Source organism: Leucoraja erinacea, chromosome 23 (assembly GCF_028641065.1).
Source record: "Leucoraja erinacea ecotype New England chromosome 23, Leri_hhj_1, whole genome shotgun sequence".
Lineage (NCBI taxonomy): Eukaryota > Metazoa > Chordata > Chondrichthyes > Rajiformes > Rajidae > Leucoraja > Leucoraja erinaceus.
The window spans coordinates 19,069,256-19,088,322 of record NC_073399.1 but is presented as its reverse complement, the minus strand read 5'-3'; the positions used below and the strand labels follow the sequence as shown (position 1 = coordinate 19,088,322).

The window sequence follows — 19,067 nt, the reverse complement described above, 5'->3', positions numbered from 1 at the left end:
GGTGAGAGTTACTGGCTTGGCAAGAAGTTCTGCCACCGGTGGTGTGTGAGAGGTGTGTATATGCTGGGCAGCGGATTTGGATAGAGGTCAGAGGTTCCCCATGGACATTGCTGTGCCTGCTTCATGTTGTATCAAAATGTGCTCAGCTTCTTCTGATCCAGCCGCTCCTGTTGCCCCTCTTCTCCAGGCTTCAGTGACCCCTACTGTTTGCTGGGGCTGATGTCATCGGAAGAACATCAAGAAGAGGAGGCCCAGAGATCGAACAGCCCCCTGCCCAGGAGGCGACAGAAAGCCATGATGAAGGAGGCAATCCCTCAGGATCGAATTCAGAAAACAGAGGTCAAGAGGCAGACCCTGAACCCCATTTGGAATGAAACCTTCCTCCTGTAAGTATCGATGATACCACTTTATTCTCATCACTCTGTCATAGAGCTGGGCCTGGCAGCTCAGAGGTCACGCTCCCTCTCCTGTCTCTCTGTGTTGGTGGTCTTCTAGGGATTACTCTTGGACTTCTTTTATTTTTCTCCAAAAGTTTAGTTATTTTGATTTGATTTCCTTCATCTACTTGAGGGTCAATGTCTCAGTTCAGTATTTCCAGGTGTTAATCTGTGCACGTTTCCCCTGTAGAAGACCAGGCAGCTGTTTTAATGCTGCCTGTGTCCTCTCCACCCCTGCCCACTCTCCACACTCTGGTGTGGCATGATGATGATTTGAATATTTTATAATGCTGAATAATGATCATTATTGCCAAAATATTATTAATATCATTGATATCAAAATATTAATTTAAATTATAAGATGATATATTAATCTATAGCATAATGGAGTATATCATTATAATCTATATTATTGTATGGTATATTAGTATAATATAGTATAATATTAATATAATATCAAAACAATATTATTAATATTACTAATATTGTTGTTATTATTAATATAATTATTATTGCTATAATGCTGAATATTTTATACTTTTGCCTGTGTTCCCTCCTCCACCGCTCTCCACACTCTGTGTTGTATGGTGATGGGAAGCTGGATCCCTGGTTGATTTTATATCTTTCTGATGCTGGCATGGCTGCGGCCAACTGCAGCAGCTCATGTTCAGTAGTTCCTCAGCCACTCCACTCCCCAAGAGCGGCGAGCCAATGACAAACTTGTATCCAAAGCTGGATGATGTCTGAGCGAACAACTTGTTTCTAGGTGTAGCTCCATCAGCATACATAATTGTTGCTGCTATCATCAATTGAAGAGTTGGAATGACAATGAGAGAGGGCACAGCAAAGGATAATTGTGTAATTCTGGGCTCTGTTAAAATGTGGACATTGGCCAAATTATTCCTTTTGCAAAGAGATGGAAGGTTCACTTTGTTGGCAGTGAATGGAGCTGGCATGTCTCCAGTGGTCACGGTGCCTCCGACAAATTGATGAGAATGATTTCTATCGCTAACTTCATTGTCAGTTGCTGCAGTAACAACTACATTGTTTTGTTTTTAGGAAAGTCAAGGATGTCCATCATACTGAACTGTACATAGAAATGTGGTGAGTATTCTGATCGCAAAGCTCGGAAAGTGTTACTTATCCTGCCTTTGGAACCCTCTGTAGCCGGCTTTCGTCCCATGATACAGTCTGATGGACTCCACAAATCCAGTGGCTTTAGTTTCTATCAGTTTTTGGCGAGGTACAAGGCTATCTGATGTCCTCAAGATTAGGCCTATGTTTGTTTTGTGCGGGTTCACTGCAGAGTTCTGGTGCAGCACTGCACCAAGGTTGATGTGTTTGTGATGAACACCAAAGGGTTGAAGCGCAGCACAGTGGTGTAGAGAGGAGAGTCTCTGATTCACAGCTACAGTATCCTGGGTTCCTTCCTGACCGTGGGTGCTGTCTGTGTGGAGTTTGCACGTTCTCCCTGTAGATCCTCCCATTTCCTCCCACAGCCTAAAGACGTACGGGTCGGTCGGTTAACTGGCTGCTGTGAGCTGCCCCTCGTGAGTATGTGAGGGATGGAATCTGGGAGGAGATTTTGTGAGTAAGGGGAGATAAAACATGATGATCGTAGCTCCCTCGGCACTGGTCCAGCGGGGATCTCGCTCAGTGGCGGACCAAGTGTGCACCCTCAGGAATGGTCCCCCAGGGGAGCTTCCTCGACACCACCCATGGGGTCTACTTTCAGCAATGCCCCCCCCCGCAAGGGAGGTCCCTCATTAATGCCCCCCCCCCCCCCCCCCCCCCCCCGCAAGGGAGCTCCCTCAGCAACACCCATGGGGAGCCTCCTCAGCTCCTGCTCCAGAGAGTTCCCTCAATCGCCCCCCCCCCCCCCCCCCCCCCCCCCCCCCCCCCCCCCCCCCCCCCCTCAGTATCGCCCCCCCCCCCCCCCCCCCCCCCCCCCCCCCCCTTGGCTGTGCCATGTGTAACTAGCCTGTTACTGTAATGGATAACCTGGTTTTCAAGGCCCTTGGACAGATTCCTCTGTGTATAATGTTCTCATGGTTTTTCAGGGACCTGGATGACGAGGAGTCTGTGAATATCCGACTGGCTGAGATCCACGGGATCCATGGGCTGAAGAGGTAATGGCAGTCACTCTGCTTTGTACATGAGTTGTTGAGACAGAAGGGCTTGTGGGGTGGTGAAGAGACTGATACATACGGAACAGCCAGAATCTTATTCCGACCCCACCTTTGCAACAAAAACTTCTTTGATGTTCAAACCTGATTGTAGACGCATCTCATCTTCCACTGAGTCTCATAACAGGCATCCTTGGGTTCAGTGCTTTTAGAACATAACAACTGCCCCCATTTTCTGGACTGGAAATAAAATTGAAGTCTGGCAGAAAATGTCCAAGTTAGAAGGAGTCCATTCATCCCATCATATCTGTGCTGGTCGAACAAAGGCTAGAGAGCCGAATTCACCTTTCAGCACTGGTCCACACCCTAACAGGTCATGGGTCGAGTAGATTAGATCCCATTACCAGTTAAATGTGATGAGGGTCTCTTCCCCCCCCCCCCCCCCCCCCCCCCCCCCCTCCCCCCCCCCCCTCCCCCCCCCCCCCCCCCCCCCCCTCCCCCATCATTTCAGGTAGTGAACTCCAAACCCTACCACCCTCTGGGAGGAACAATTTTCATCCTCTGCCTCCTGGTTTGTGATCCCTCTGCTAAACAAAATAGATCCTTCCAATTTATGCAATTGTATGCATCTTAAATAAGATTGCCAGCAGGCCCCCATTCCATGAAAAACAGCCCCAGTTTATCCAACCTATCCACACAGTAACAACTGTCCAATCTTTGAACCGTGGTGAGACACTTGTCGACTGCGCTGGTAATGGGATTTGATTCCCAGCCAATTCAATGGACGATACAAGGGTATTGCCGAGAGCTCCTGTGCCACGGTGACCCCAGTTCATGCGTGAGTACTCTCTGTGTGCACTGTGCAAGTTCTCCCCGAGACCGCGTTGGTTTTTATGTACTGCTCTGGTTTCCTCACACTTCACAAAGACAAGCGGGCCAGTAGGCTCATTGGCCACTGCATGTGTGCAGGTGGGAGGGCTGGTCGTGGGTGGGTGGTGTCAATGGTTATGTGAGAGGGAGGTGCTTACATGTTGATAAGTGGGGGAATGTGATCGGTGGAGATGGTCTGAGAGCCAACAGAGGTTCAATGCAAATGGAAATAAAACTCTGCATCCTCTCCAGGGCAACCACATCTTTCCCATGGTAAACAAAAGTGCTGGAGAAACTCGGCTGGTGCAGCAGCATCTATGGAGCGAAGGAAATAGGCAACGTTTCTGGCCGAAACCCTTAAGGGTTTCGGCCAGAAACGTTGCCTATTTCCTTCGCTCCATAGATGCTGCTGCACCCGCTGAGTTTCACCAGCACTTTTGTCTACCTTCGATTTTCCAGCATCTGCAGTTCCTTCTTAAACACATCTTTCCCATATTAGGGCGACCAGAGCCATAAGCAGTGCTCAAGCTGTGATATAATAACCTGTGTTGTGTGAATTTGTATGTTTTTATTTTTAATATATATATATTTGTAAGCATCTTATTAATCCATCTTTTTGTTTTAAAATATTTATAGACTTGCCCTCCTCTGATCTTCTGCACTACATGTTATCCGCATCTTGCCTTGTTGCTTTTCCCAAATGAATTGCCTCATTCTTCTCTGGAGTAAATTCCATTTGCCAATTTTCTGCCCAGCTGAATAGATCCTTGATGTCTCCCTGCAGACAAAGCTTTCCTTCTCAAATTCAACCATATGGCCAATGTTTATATCATCTGCGATGTCAAAATAATTAACATGCATTACAGGGGCAAGGAGACGGTGCTGTGTCTGGTGAAACACCACTGGCAAAGCATTCCAGTCACTAAAACACCTTTCAACCATTATCCTTCACTTCCCGTAACTGAGCTAAGTGTGGATCCACTATACCTCTCTTCCTTTGCTCCCGAGGGGTTTATTTTCTTGACCATGTGGAACTTTGTCAAAACTCTTGAGCAGCAAAACACTGCAGATGCTGGAGATCTGAAATGAGAACGTAAAATGGGGGAAACATTCAGTAAGCCGACCTGCATCTCCGGAGAAAGGAACTGGATTATTGATTCACTTAAAAAAAAAAATAAAAAAAATGCTGGAGTAACTCAGCGGGACAGGCCACATCTTTGGAGAACATGAATAGGTTAGAGAGTGGTATGTATATGGAACGAGCTGCCACGGGATGTGGTTGAGGCAGATACAACAACATTTAAAAAACACCTGAACAGGTACACGGGTAGGAAAGGTTTAGAGGGTTGTGGGCCAATGCGACACACGGGACTACCTTAGTTGGACATCTTGGTTGGCATGGATGCGTTGGGCCGAAGGGTCTGTTTCCATGCTCTATGACTCTGATCTACTCCGAACAAAGATTCCCTAAATTGATCAAACTCAATTTAAACTACTCTTCATATGCTGGCTGAAGATTCCCTATATTCTGAAGAAGTACCCCGATCTGAACCGTGCCTCCAGAGATGCCGCCTGACCTGTTACTCCAGCACCTTGTGTATGTGTTTCTGCCTTGGCCATTCCTACTGATACTGAACGCTGAGCGTAACATGCTGAGCAGGTGGGAACAGTGGATACTGATACTGAATACAGTTCAGTTGATGCTGAACTGAGAGATGGTGTTTGACACAACTGATTGCTCAATGTCTGATAGTTCATCCTGTCTGAAGCCAACCATGAATCATGTTACAGGCTGTTCAAAGATGTGAAGAAGGCAGCTCGAAAGAACGAACAGGATGATTTTCTGGGAAATTTGGTGGTTAAACTGCAGGTGAGACATCTGTCCTCTGTCCAACTGATGTCAAGTCCAGAGTTTATTTGCAGTCCCTTATTGGCCTCAAAAGTGAGAGGAGTAACACCTTCTTGAAGTGCTCCAGCCCACGTGGTGAGGCCACTCCCAGTGTGTTTAGATAGGAATTATAGGATTTTTAGCGAAGGAACGGCAATGTATGTCCTGTCCGGATGGCTTGGGTCCTGCAGGTGATGTTCCTACCTGCTCACGCTGGTTACCGATGAGAGATTTGGAAGGTAATGTTGCAGAGATGGTGCACACGACAGCTACAATATTCTGGTCTTGGAGGGAGTGCCAGTTTGAGGAGATGGATGGTGTACTGTACTGTTGTTACTGTTGTGCTTTAGTTTAGAGCTTAGCTTAGAAATACAGCACGGAAACAGGCCCTTCGGCCCGCCGAGTTGGTGCCAACCAGCCATCCCCGCACACTGACACTATCCTACACACTAGAGACAATTTTAACATTTTTTTACCGCCCAATTAACCTACAAACCTATAGGTTTTTGAAGTGTAGGAGGAAACTGGGGCACCCAGGGGTAAACCCACACACACACGGAGAATGTACAAGACAAGCTCCCGTAGTCAGGATCGAAACCGTGCCTCTGGCGCTGTAACGCAGTAACTCTACCGCTGTGCCACAGTGCTGCCCAGTTATGCCATGGATTCTTTGCAGCTGCGTCTCAATTTTAACACCTCATTTGGAAATGGAGACATCCTTCAGAAAGTGGCCATTCAATGCCGTGCTGCCATCGCCAAGGATTAGGGCTGAGGGGGGAAGGGAGTTACTGTGGAGGAGAGGCTGAGCTCACAGGAGGGTGATGGGTACGGAATGTGCTGATGCTGAGGCTTTGACGTTTGGAGTGGTCTTTGGTTCCCCTGCGCTCTCTTAGGTTTGGTTGCATGTTTTGCAGGACTTGCCCTACACTCCTGAAGATAAATGGTACCCTCTGGAGCCCTGCACTGAGACCTACCCTGACCGAGGAAAGTGTCACCTGCATCTGAAACTTATCCACGAAGAGGTATGGACCAGGTCACGCACAAACGCTGAGTCGGAGGCAATGGTTCTCACTCAGAATGGGAGCTCCCCCGCTGCCCTCTACACCATCCCGCCAGTGGGGTTCATACACATTCCAATGGGACGGTGGAGGGGGAAGCTCGGAGTGCAAGTGTCCTCTACACCAGGGATTGCTGCGAGATTTACACTGTGTTTCTCTTCACAGAGGGACACCACCCTGAGCAAACGAGAGCCCGTTTTCCGAATTCATCGTGGCCTGTTGCAGCAGTTCGTGCAGTTTGAGAAACTGCTGAAGAAACAGGTACAAATTGTCGGGAGTGTGGGTCAGGGAGGGGAGGTGAGAGGGGAGGGTGGGTCAGAGAGGTGAGTGTGGTTCAGAGAGTGGACATGAGAGGGAAGGGTGGGTCAGAGAGGGGAGGAGGGATCAAAGGGGGAAGGAGAGAGGGGAGTGTTGTGGGACAGAGGGATCTTGGAGTACAGATTGTCTTCGGTAAAATGGTTGTTACTTGTGGGCGGAGCACCAAGGCAAATCCCTTGTATGTGAATACTTGACCAATAAACTTACTTACTTAATTGCAAATTGTCACTAGTGTGTAGGATAGTGTAAGTGTACGGGGTGATCGTTGGGCGGCGTGGACTTTGTGGGCTGAAGGGCCTATCTCCCTGCTGTATCTCAAAGCTAAGTAGGAAATAGGGATACCATGGGAAGCACAACACATCATGGTGACCCAGAGTGGGAGGGAGGGGGGCTTCCCCCCCCCCCCCCCCCCCAGAGTGACCGGAGGCCCTGGTTTTGCAGCAGCAGAGAACGTGTGCCACTCTAACCCCCCCAATGGGATGGACATTGAATTGTACAAATTCAGGTTTCATTTCCTCCTGTGATCACCTTTCTTTGTCCGATCCACCTATGATCCTCCCATTTTTGTTTCCTCTCAGCCACACAACTCCCACTTTAGTCCCCTTTACTCTCCCTCCTTGTTCCATTCACCTACACTCACACACTCACACACACACACTCACACACTCAACCACCGGCTTCTGATTTCCTCACCCTTCATCTCTCCCGTTATGGTTCCTGTTACCACCTTTTTTTTACCCATCAGATTGCATCACTAGTAGCCTTTGTGTCCCTGCTTATCCACATCCAGTCTTTAATTCCACCCCCACCCCCACTTGACTTCATCAACCACTCCTTGGTTCACTTCTCACCTACCAACCTCTGTCTCAACTCTTCCCCTCAGTTCTGGCCAGATTCCCTCTCCATTCTCAGTCCAGAAGGTCATAACCCGAATTTGTTGACAATTCCCTCCACAAATGCTGCTCGAGCTGCCGGGTTCCTCGAGCAGCTTGTCTTTTATTCTCATCCCACTTGTGATCTGGCATTTTCCCTGGATGTTAAACTGGAAAAGGTGCACCGAACCGAAGCCTACACTTTGGGAATATCGCCAGTTGTATTGCTGATGGATGGCCATTGGGTGTAACTAACTGCCTGTTCCTTGCTTAACCCACAGTCCGGGGATGTCCATGGGGAAGTGGAGCTCAGTGCACCAGCCTCCACCATACTGTCTCTTCATGCCACGCAGAATGATCTTTCACCCTTCCACCAGGACATGGCGTGAGTACCTGGTAGTAGTGCTAAGAATATGGAGGCTGGCAAAGTAGGTTCTGGTGGCACCACGCCATCCTGGGGAGTGGGGTGGGGGGAACTCTATTTGACATCTAGTGTTCTTCTTCTGCCTTGCTGAGGAACAGACGTTTGGTTCTGACCGGCTATGATGTCTTTGCTCAACTGGCCATTCTTCATGTCTGATCTCCCTCGACATCTGGGGAAGATGGAGACGTTGGAACCAGGGATTTGGGCTGAGCGGGGGTGGGGTGCAGGGAGTGGGGGTGGGGCATGTCCTAGGAGCGGGGGGGAGCGGGGGGTGGGGAGTGGGGGTGGGGAGCGGGGGGGGGGTGCAGGGAGTGGGGGTGGGGCATGTGCTAGGAGCGGGGGTGGAGGTGGGGGGTGGGGAGTGGGAGTGGGGTGCAGGGAGTGGGGTGGGGCATGTGCTAGGAGCGGGGGTGAGGAGCGGGGGTGGGGAGTGGGGGTGGGGTGTGGGTGGGGGTGGGGGGGGAGTGGGGTGGGGGGTGGGGGGTGGGGGGGATGGGGTGGGGGTGCAGGGACCAGGGATGGGGTGCTGGGGATGGGGGTGGGGATTGGGGGTGGGGCATGTGGTGGGGGGTGGGGGTGGAGTGCAGGGTAACACCCAGATATTACCCATGTGAAGGGAGTTTATTGTACAGTCAGCTGCTGGTGACCCTCTGATCCTGGTGCTGTGTGTTGTTCACCGCAGGAAGTGGCTGGCCTACAGCAAGCTGTACCGGTGTGTGGAAGTCAGCTACATCTGTCTCCTCCAGCACCTGACCAGCATCGAGTACCAGTGGGGACTGGCACAGGTCACCCTCAAGCAACAGGCGGTAGGTGACTCCGGGCGGGGGGGGTCCCAGTGACCAACACGGAGGGTGCAGGGCACGCACTAGTGTACATAGTGAGGGGGCGTAGGGTACACATCGAGTGTACACAGTGAAGGGGCGTAGGGTACACACTGAGTATACAGTGATGTATTAGGGTACACACTGTGGCAATACACGGGGCAGGCTGTGGGTTACACACTGGTGTTGTCCACAGGGAGAGACTTGATTAAAGGATTCTGCTTGGGAATACGGCCCTTTGGCCCAGCAAGTCCACACCAACCTTTGATCACCTGTTCACACTAGTTCTATGTTATCCCACTTTTTCATCCACTCTCTTCACATGAGGGGCAATTTTATAGAGCCACAGTTGGGATGTGGGAGAAAAGTGCAAACTCCACACAGACAGAGGTCAGGATCGAACCAGAGTCTCTGGCGCTGTAAGGCAGCAACTCTACCGCTGCGCCACTGTACCGCCCTATACTTTGCACCTGACCAGAACTGAACCTGCACTGATTGTTACTGACTCACACTGCTAGATAGAGTCTAGATTCAATTACCACACGCTAACCAACTTCTAATAAACTGTAAATTCCTCGTCCACTGAGACCCAGGAGTTTCGATACATGGACAGATTGCGAACTCTGTGGTGCAATATTTCACTAATGAATAAATTGTGTACTTTGACATAATTGTCGTGAATGTTCTCACTACCTTTATGTTAATCTCATGGATTATGTTTCTGTCACAGCAAGATGAATTGGCAGAGTCTTTCACATCATTCCTGGATTACGGAATCTCTCTCATCCAGAAGTACAGGGAAGTTTTTCCGATCTCTGATCCCAAATCGATTGATCACCAGCTGTCCCTGCTCAGGTTTGTCATTATCTGAAGTTAATCCTCTGCCTGCGCTTGGATCCTTTACAACAGACAAGGACATTTCCTCGACATTTCATAAGAAACTATAGCAGTGCATCCACCCGAGAGCTAACCATAATACAGACACATGCACTGCCTTATGGCTCCTCCATCTGTGTACAGCTGTACATGGAGCCCCGTGCAATGCTGCCCCAGTGCCTAATCCCTTCTGCAACACTGCCCCAGCTCTCAAAGTATCGATGCCGGCCGTATGTGGATAGCAGAAGCTGCTGCATCTCATTCCCGGTGGGATTGTATTTAAAGCGTTGCGCACCAAAGCCTGTGTAGGCAACATCAACAAAAGCACTGACCCAGTGATAGAAGAGCCGGTGCATCTGGTGCACTGCTCCCCTCACTTTCCTTTGCCCTTCCCATGAATTGGTGGAACTGCTTCTTGCTTAAATCTCAGACCCTGCACCAAAGGTTTCAAAGGTCTTTTATTGTCACGTGTACCAATTAAGATGCAGTGATATGCGAATTGCCTTATAGTCATGTGAACAGGAGTAACATGGGGCAAAAGATGGTAATTTGGTCATTGGGAGAACGTGCAAACTTCATAAAGACGGCACCTGTAGTCAGGATCGAACCCCGGTCTCTGGCACTACAAGGCAGCAACTCCAACGCTGCGCCACCGTGCTGCCCAATGTTTCAAAGGTTTCAAAGGTCTTTTATTGTCACATGAACTAATTAAGGTACAGTGATATGCGAATTACTAGAACAGCCATATGAAAAAAAAAGCAACAAGACATACAACTACATAAAAATTAACATAAACATCCACCACAGTGGATTCCCCACATTCCTCACTGGGATGGAAGGCAAAAAAGTCCAATCTACTTCCTCTTTATTCTCCCGCGGTCGGAGCAGTCGAACCATCCGTCAGGGGATCGAAGCTCCCGCGTCGGGGCGATCAAAGCTCCTGCAGCTTGGAGTTCTCAAAGTCGGTCCTTGGGCAGAAACCCCGGGCTCCGCGATGTTAAAGTCATCAGGCACTCGCAGTAGAGCTCAGAGGTCGACCTCTGGCAAAGGGATCGCGGGCTCCACGATGTTAAGTCCGCAGGCATCCGCGGTGGAGCTCCCGGTCGGTCTCCAGCAGAGGCCGCCAACTCCTCGATGTTAGGCCGCAGTGCGGACGGAGATACGATACGGGAAAAAAAAAAAATCGCATCTCCGTCGAGGTAAGAGATTAGAAAAATTTTCCCCCAACCCCCTCCCCCACTCAACACATAAAACAAAGCTAAAGAACACTAAAAACATACATTTAACACATACTAAAAAAACAACAACGAAAAAAGGGACAGACAGACTGTTGGCGAGGCAGCCATTGCTGCTTTTTCCCCATTTCAGAAGCAGCTGACACAAACTTACCAAATAGTAAATAAAAGCGTGATGTTTAATTATATCTGTCTATCTTGGAATATTCCTCTGAATGTTTTTTCAGATAGTGTTCATGAAATGTCAAGAGTGAGCATGGTCTGTGGGAACAGCATAAACGGGGGGTTAGTGTTCATAATAACATCATGTGTATGTGGAATAAATGTGGGAAATGCGCTGCAGTAGTCAATGTTTGTGATTGGTGACTTGCATTGGGACGTGTGCATTGACAGTGGGGGATTTCCGATGTGGATGGGCTGTGGGGGTTTGGGGTGGGTGATAGTGTGGGAGTGAATGTGTGAACAGTTTTTGCCCCATGTTACTCCTGTTTGGGTGTTATGTCCCACTAATCTCACTCACTGCACTTTCCCCTTCTGTCACAGGGTACTGGTGCAAATCTATAAGATGAAAGCTTTCAACAAACTTTGTTCATCAGTTCCTGATCTCCATGACAGAATCGTTGATGCTGTAACGGTACTGTTCACAAAAAGAAATAACGATCGCTGCTAATAAGGAACCTCGGAGTCAAGCCCACTAGTTCCCTGACATTGTCAACACATGTCGACTGTGTGGTGGAGAAGGCTAATGGCATGATTGCCTTCGGAGGTTGTGGCGAAAAACATAGAAAACATTGAAAAATAGGTGCAGGACTAGGCCATTCGGCCTTTCGAGCCAGCACCGTCATTCAATATCATCATGGCTGATCATCTAAAATCAGTACCCCATTCCTGCTTTTCCCCCATATCCCTTGATTCCATTAGCCCAAGGAGTTAAATCTAATTCTCTCTTGAAGCCATACAGCCTCCACTGCCTTCTGTGGCAGAGAATTCCACAGATTCACAACTCTCTGGGTGAAGATGTTTTTTCTCATCTCAGTCCTAAATGTCCTACCCCTTATTCTTAAACTGTTACCCCTGGTTCTGCTCCCCCAACATCAGGACCATTTTTCCTGCATCTAGCCTGTCTAATTCTTTAAGAATTTTACATGTTTCTACTATGATATCCTCTCATCCTAAATTCCAGTGAATATAAGCCCAGTTGACCCATTCTTTGATCATATGTCAGTCCCGCCATCCCTGGAATTAACCTGGTGAACCTACGCTGCACTCCCTCAATAGAAATAATGTCCTTCCTCAAATTAGGAGACCAAAATTGCACACACTACTCCAGGTGTGGTCTCACCATGGCACTGTGCAACTGCAGTAGGACCTCCTTGCTCCTAAACTCAAATCCTCTCGCAATGAACGCCAAAATGCCATTAGCTTTCTTCACTGCCTGCTGTACCTGCTTGCTTACTTTCAGTGACTGATGCACAAGATCACCCAGGTCTCGTTGCACCTCCCCTTTTCCTAATCTAACACCATTCAGATAATAATCTGCCTTCCTGTTCTTGCCACCAAAGTGGATAACCTCACATTTATCCACATTATACTGCATCTGCCATGCAGCTGCCCACTCACCCAACGTATCCAAGTCACCCTGCCGCCTCATAGCATCCTCCTCGCAGCTCACACTGCCACCCAGCTTTGTGTCATCTGCAAACTCGGAGATGTTACATTTAATTCCCTTTTCTAAATCCTTAATATACATTATAAATAACTGGGGTCCCAGCACCGAGCCTTGTGGCACCCCACCAGTCACAGCCTGCCATTCTGAAAAGGACCCGTTAATTCTTACTCTTTGCTCCCTGTCAGTCAAGCAGTTCTCTATCCAAGTCAAAACCCTACCCCCAATACCATGTGCTCTAAGTGGGGTTTCGGCCCGAAACGTTGCCTATTTCCTTCGCTCCATAGATGCTGCTGCACCCGCTGAGTTTCTCCAGCTTTTTTGTGTACCTAGCATGTGCTCTAATTTTGCTCTTGTGTGGGACCTTGTCAAAGGCTTTTTGAAAGTCCAGATACACCACATCCACTGGCTCTCCCAGTATCCAGTCTACTTGTTACATCCTCAAAAAATTCCAGAAGATTAGTCAAGTATGATTTCCCCTTCATAAATCCATACTGACTTTGACCGATCCTGTGACTACTTTCCAAATGCGTCGCTATAACATCTTTAATAATCGACTCGAGCATCTTCCCCACTACCGATGTTAGGCTAACTGGTCTATAATTCCCCCGTTTCTCTCTCCCTCCTTTCTTAAAAAGTGGAGTTACATTGGCTACCCTCCAGTTCACAGGAACGGATCTGGAGTCGAGCGAACATTGGAAAATGATCACCAATGCATCCACGATTTCTAGAGCCACCTCCTTGAGTACTCTGGGATGCAGACCATCAGGCCCTGGGGATTTATCTGACTTCAGTCCCAACAGTTTACCTAACACCATTTCCTGACTAATGCGGATTCCCTTCAGTTCCTCCCTCCCTCCCACTCAATCCTCAATCCCCTCGTATTTCTGGGAGATTGTTTGTGTCTTCCTTAGTGAAGACAGAACCAAAGTACTCGTTTGTAGACACAAAATGCTGGAGTAACTCTGCGGGACAGGCAGCATCTGTGGAGAGACCCTTCTTCAGACTGATGTCAGGGGAGTGGGTGGGACAGGTAGAATGTAGTCAGAGACAGAAAGACTGGTGGGAGAACTGGGAAGGGGGAGGGGATGGAGAGAGTGCAAAAGCAAGGGCTATTTGAAGTTAAAGAAGTCAATGTTCATACTGTTGGGGTGTAAGCTACCCAAGCAAAATATGAGGTGCCCTTAAAGTACTCATTTAACTGTTCTGCCATTTCCTTGTTTTTCATTACAAATTCACCTGTCTCTGATTGTAAGGGACCTACATTTGTCTTCACTGATCTTTTCCTATTTACATATCTAAAGAAGCTTTTACAGTCTGTTTTTATATTCCCCGCAAGCTTTCTTTCATGATCTTTTTTCCTTGGAAAGACTAATTGTTTGCCCTGAAATGATGGCTGCTGAGAAGTCCTTTCAAAGAGATGAATAAACTATGAGACATAGATAGAATAGAGAATCATAATCTTCTTCCCATGGCAGGGGTATTAAGCACAAGAGGACATCGATTTAAGGTGATACAGAGGATTATTAAAGGGGATCTGAAGGGAATTTTTTTTCTTACACCGGGAGTGGTTGATATCTGGAACTTGTTGCCAGAGGTGGTGTTGGAGTCAGATACAGTCACTGCAATGTTTAGATGGACACGTAATAAGCACGGCTTAGATGGATACTGCCCTAGTAAGATGGGAAAAGTTGTCAGCATTGACATGGTGGGCCGAAGGTTATATTTCTGTGCTATAAACTTTATGATCCTATAACTGGCCTTAACAAACCTGTCATTTATTTGTTCCACGTCAGGCTAATGTCAAAGGCCATGCCTTAAAATACACCTTGCAACAACTGGATTGTGCAGTGACTGTTGTGTGGGGAATGGCTCTGAGGATTGTGCAGTGAAGGGGCTGGAATGGGATTGATTATGTGTATCTTGGGTCAAATATTCTTCCTTCTCTGTTACAGGCCGGCACTGTGGAGTGGTACCATGCCCAGAAACAGCTGCTGGAGCCCATGATAAAGGTACAGAAGGTTTACAGTGCTGTTTACATTGGGTGGAGGATGTCGGCAACTGGTGTTCTTTGTGCTTTACATTCCAGCAATTGTCTCAAAGTCAGTGATGGACGATATAGCTCCTTGTCTCAATTCATGCTCCTATTTTGTTGGTGTCAGTCCCAGGCTCTGCTGAATCCTGGTGGTCAATGGTGTGATGTAGAGAAACAAATAAACACTTAACTCAGCTGGTCAAGGGACGTACTGAAGCTTGGTGCAGCCAACGCCAAGGCTCTGTGGGGGAGGACCACAGACTAGGGTCCTCCTGCTGCTGCATATTGGGGCACAGGGTGTGGTGGAGACGCCCCTCAAACAAGGGAAGTGCAACACAATTGTAAAAAATAACTGTTTCAGGACTGGACGAGGGTTGGTCAAGACTATAAATAATGATCTCCTTTTCTTTTCACTATTTTCTCTCTCAACTTTCTTCATTTACTCGTTTTCTTTCTTCACACACTATATATTTCACATTTTTCTATCCTTTACTATCTAACCTCTTTTTCTTATTCTCATCTTTTAAAAAAAAAAAAAAAAAAAAAAAAAAAAAAAAAAAAAAAAAAAAAAACAAGGGAAGGGATATCACTCCGGGGGGGGGGGGGCACGGGCACGTGAGTGGCAAGGGTGCCAGGTGTAATTATGGTTTTTGGGAACTCTGCCATATATAATGTTAACGAATGTATGTTTAGCCGTGGAGAATGTTGGAGGAATTTTGCACAGTTTGTGTTTTGTACATAATTCTTTTCATTCTGAATGAAGTTTATTTTGATATTTTTTAAAAAGGTAACATTCATGGAAAGAGAAACTGGTCCCCATTTTATGTCAAAGTTGGAGAGCAACGCTACAATGAATGCCCCACCAATCATTCGATGTGAATAAATATGGAGTAAGGCTTTGGTCTACACTGTACCAAGGCAGGGACTGCCTGGTTATAAATGGGGCAACATTCCCTCTGCAGTACTCCAGCAAATCCCGGCTTTGTTACACATCCTCACCATTATGTGTGTGTGTACATACACATTGAGCAAGATTACCCATCTCCCTTGTTGATGGTGTGTACACTCACACGCTAGACCCTCAGACACTGTAGATTCCTTCTGCCCATCGCTGTCTCTCCTATGTCCACAACTCATTGAAAATTGGCTCTTTTCCAGGTTGCTTGTTTTCCAGATCACAGCTGCAAAGGCAAGAGGCACTGATGACAGAGACCAAGTTGAAGTTTGAAGTAATGTTTTAATTATCAAATTCCCTTTGGGCTCCCACCCATTTTCATGTGACAGGTGGGACAGTGAGGGTCAGCAGATGTCCCAATGATGTGGGATGTTTTTTCCACACATCCTCCATCTGTGACCACTGGGTCAGGAGTTGGGTCCCTTGGCTGACTTTTCATTCTCATAATTCAGGAGCATGCATTCGCAAAATATCTTGAACTTTGGTCTCTAATTCAGTCACATCCTATCTTTAGCTCGAAGCCAAATGGTAAAACCATGCCTTATATCCATTTGAACTTAAATCTAGTTCTACTTTGGTTTCTCAGTATTGATTAATTTATAAATGTTTCATTACAAATGAGAATTTGCTTGCAGTCTGAGGAAGAGAATATGAAATCACTGGTGCTACTCATCGATCAGCTGAACACTGGCCTTACAAGTGACCGGAAAAAACGAGCAAAGATTTTCACAGGGTAGGTCCTGTGTATACTCAATCACACGTGTGAATTATAAAGCACCAAGCAATCTAACTCTAGTTATCTAGTTATCTAGGTGTCCCTTTGGCCCACCAGAGTCTAGTTAGCACCAAGCAATTTAACTCTAGTTATCCCGAGAGAGTGTGTTCCGAGAGCCCGCTGCCGTAGGTAGTGGACAGAATTATAGCCAGAATTTTATAGGTCTATTTTCTCTACTACTATCAGTGCCATCTTCTGTACGTCATCAACACTTTGGTGCTCTCCAATGAAAACTAAATGGGAATTGTGACTGGAAGTTAAAGCAGCTTTGTGGAGACACAAGGAATTGCAGATGCTGGAATCTTGAGCCAAAACATGAAGGGCTGGAGTAACTCAATGTCTCCCAGCATCTCTGGAGGGAATGGACAGGCAATGTTTTGGGTCGGGACCCTTCTTTGTTTTTTATTGTGTTCTGATGCTTCAGTTCTGCTGATTGGTGGTATTATTTTTTCACAGCACCGTCAAAGTCAATCTATTCAATGTCACTTATCTGCTGATCCAGAAATTGGTAAGAATTAATTTAATGCTGTCAATATCTGCCCAACCTTCCTGCTGCTAAATAAGATTATATGCATTCATGATAATGTCCAAATCAAGGAACATGGGATCAGAATATTTACCAATGGCACCAAACGAACTTTTCACCCTTCAACATTCACAACCTTCCCAACCTTGAGGGACTGTAGGATTACCAGCCACTCCATGTGTGGTAAATAACCATGTCTAAGTGTGTAGGAAGGAACTGCAGATGCTGGTTTACACCAAAGATATACACACAAAATGCTGGAGCAACTCAGCGGGACAGGCAGCATCTCTGGAGGTCTCCCATTCCTTTTCTCCAGAGATGCTGCCTGTCCCGCTGAGATGCTCCAGCATTTTGTGTCCATCAACAATTTCTAAGGTTCACTCGAATTTGTGAATTAACTAGTTCAGATTAATTTATGCTTTGCATTGGTAATCCTTCAAAATGACTTGGAACAAGCTACTTTTCCGTGTCAAATTGTCGGTATTATTAATTGCTGATCATTATCGATAATCTTAAAAATTATTGTTCAATAGTGTTAACTATTGGAAGTACTAACAATTTAGGTTTAGGCTCATCATTGTCACGTATAGAGCGGGACAGTGAAAAGCTTTGTTTTGCATGATACCCAAACAGATCAGATATACCACGCATAATACAATCGCCAAACTCAAATTACAATAGGTGGAGCAAAGGGGAAGAAGTGGCATTGTTGTCATGTTATCATTTTTATCCGTTTTTAATGAATTCACTGTTTATTATTTGAGATTGGAATAAATTGGTGAAATGAGTTTTGGAATAGACTCCTTAAATATGAGACTATTTTAATTACAACTGATAGTTTTTAACTGCACAGGTTAAGGCCTATATTTGAGTAGGTAGCAATGTATTGAGTTTTGTTTGTATGATTTATCCTGGGATGGATGTGTTGGCTGTCTGTGTTCCACTGTGACCTCCTGGGCTGTTGGTCCTGTGTGTGCGGAGATGCTGCCCGTGACTGCTTCATGCACCTGGCACATTCACCTTCCACGCTGGGGGCTGCCTGGCTCAGATCTCACTTTCCCCAGTCCTGCAGTGTACATGCAAGCACCAGTTCTGGCTGGAACATTTCCACAATTGAACTTTGGTTACGTTTCTCAAGAGCCAGAGATGCTGCTTCTGTGATTTATAGTTACTCCCGCGAACAAGAACATGGGAGTAGCCAAGTCAGGACCCTGGGCTGAGCTTCCTCACAAAGTACAACACCCTTAAAACCTTCACCCTGTTCACTGGGATCTTAGTTGATTCCTTAGCCATGGCTCTACTTTCCCGTTTGTTTCCCATACCCTTGACTCTGCTTTTGACCAAAGAACTCAATCTTGGAAATATGTAAAGACACTGTAACATTTATGGTCTTCTGCTTCCTTGGCAGTACTTCTGTTAAAATGGAACATTAAAGGTTAAATGGATAAATGCAGTCAATATTAAGATTGATGTTGGAACAGGCTTGATGGAGGGAATGGGCTCTTTCTGTTCTCAGAACAAACACTCCAGTTTGGTCAAAAAAACAAAATGCTGGGGAACTCAATGGGTCAGACAACATCTATGGAAGGAAATGGACAGCGATGTTTCGGGTTGGGATGCTTTGTGATTCCAGTTTGGTGTTGCATGGACCAATGTTTTTAATTCCTGTCTATGGTCAGATGGCTGGTCTTTGATGGACTGGTGTCTAATCCCAGCATTCTTATCCAAGAAGGAGGAACAAAATTCTCTAGAGTAGTGGCCCCGGATAGTTATCTGTGGAAGCCTAGATCTGAAATAAGGGCCGGCATGCGCCAGTCAGTGTGTAGTGACGTAGGTGGATTGCTGACATTTTATCTCAGTTTGCTGGTGATCACTTACTCTGTGGAGGAGATTTTGGAGGCTATATGTCATCAGTGGATCAACACAAACTGGAGGAGCATTGGTGCACTTTGGGAGATGAGTGATTTTTCTTTTCATGTATTTTGTTTATCTTCAGGTGGCAGAGGATCTGCAGGAACAAGTGATAAGTACTGGAGGCGGCAGGTCGAAGGAGGTTGTTGAGAGTCTCTACCAGTTATACCAGAACATCAGGCTGCTGCTGCACCAACAAATTTACTTATTACCAAAGTAAGTCCATCCAAGACGTACTCTCGCACAGTGGGTCCCCAGAACATCATTCACTGAG

General features: G+C 46.8%; 1 protein-coding gene across 1 annotated transcript in view; it reads left to right on the top strand.

Moving 5' to 3' along the window:
* unc13d (unc-13 homolog D (C. elegans)) overlaps positions 1–19,067 on the top strand; it is an 81,945-nt gene that overhangs the window by 27,040 nt on the left and 35,838 nt on the right. Inside the window, exons 6-19 of the mRNA XM_055654016.1 lie at positions 188–386; positions 1,497–1,541; positions 2,498–2,566; positions 5,225–5,303; positions 6,236–6,343; positions 6,545–6,640; positions 7,851–7,954; positions 8,676–8,799; positions 9,545–9,669; positions 11,469–11,559; positions 14,547–14,603; positions 16,217–16,314; positions 16,813–16,864; positions 18,879–19,009. Of these exons, the coding sequence (XP_055509991.1) occupies positions 188–386; positions 1,497–1,541; positions 2,498–2,566; positions 5,225–5,303; positions 6,236–6,343; positions 6,545–6,640; positions 7,851–7,954; positions 8,676–8,799; positions 9,545–9,669; positions 11,469–11,559; positions 14,547–14,603; positions 16,217–16,314; positions 16,813–16,864; positions 18,879–19,009 (1,378 nt within the window). The remainder of the gene's footprint in view (positions 1–187; positions 387–1,496; positions 1,542–2,497; positions 2,567–5,224; positions 5,304–6,235; positions 6,344–6,544; positions 6,641–7,850; positions 7,955–8,675; positions 8,800–9,544; positions 9,670–11,468; positions 11,560–14,546; positions 14,604–16,216; positions 16,315–16,812; positions 16,865–18,878; positions 19,010–19,067) is intronic.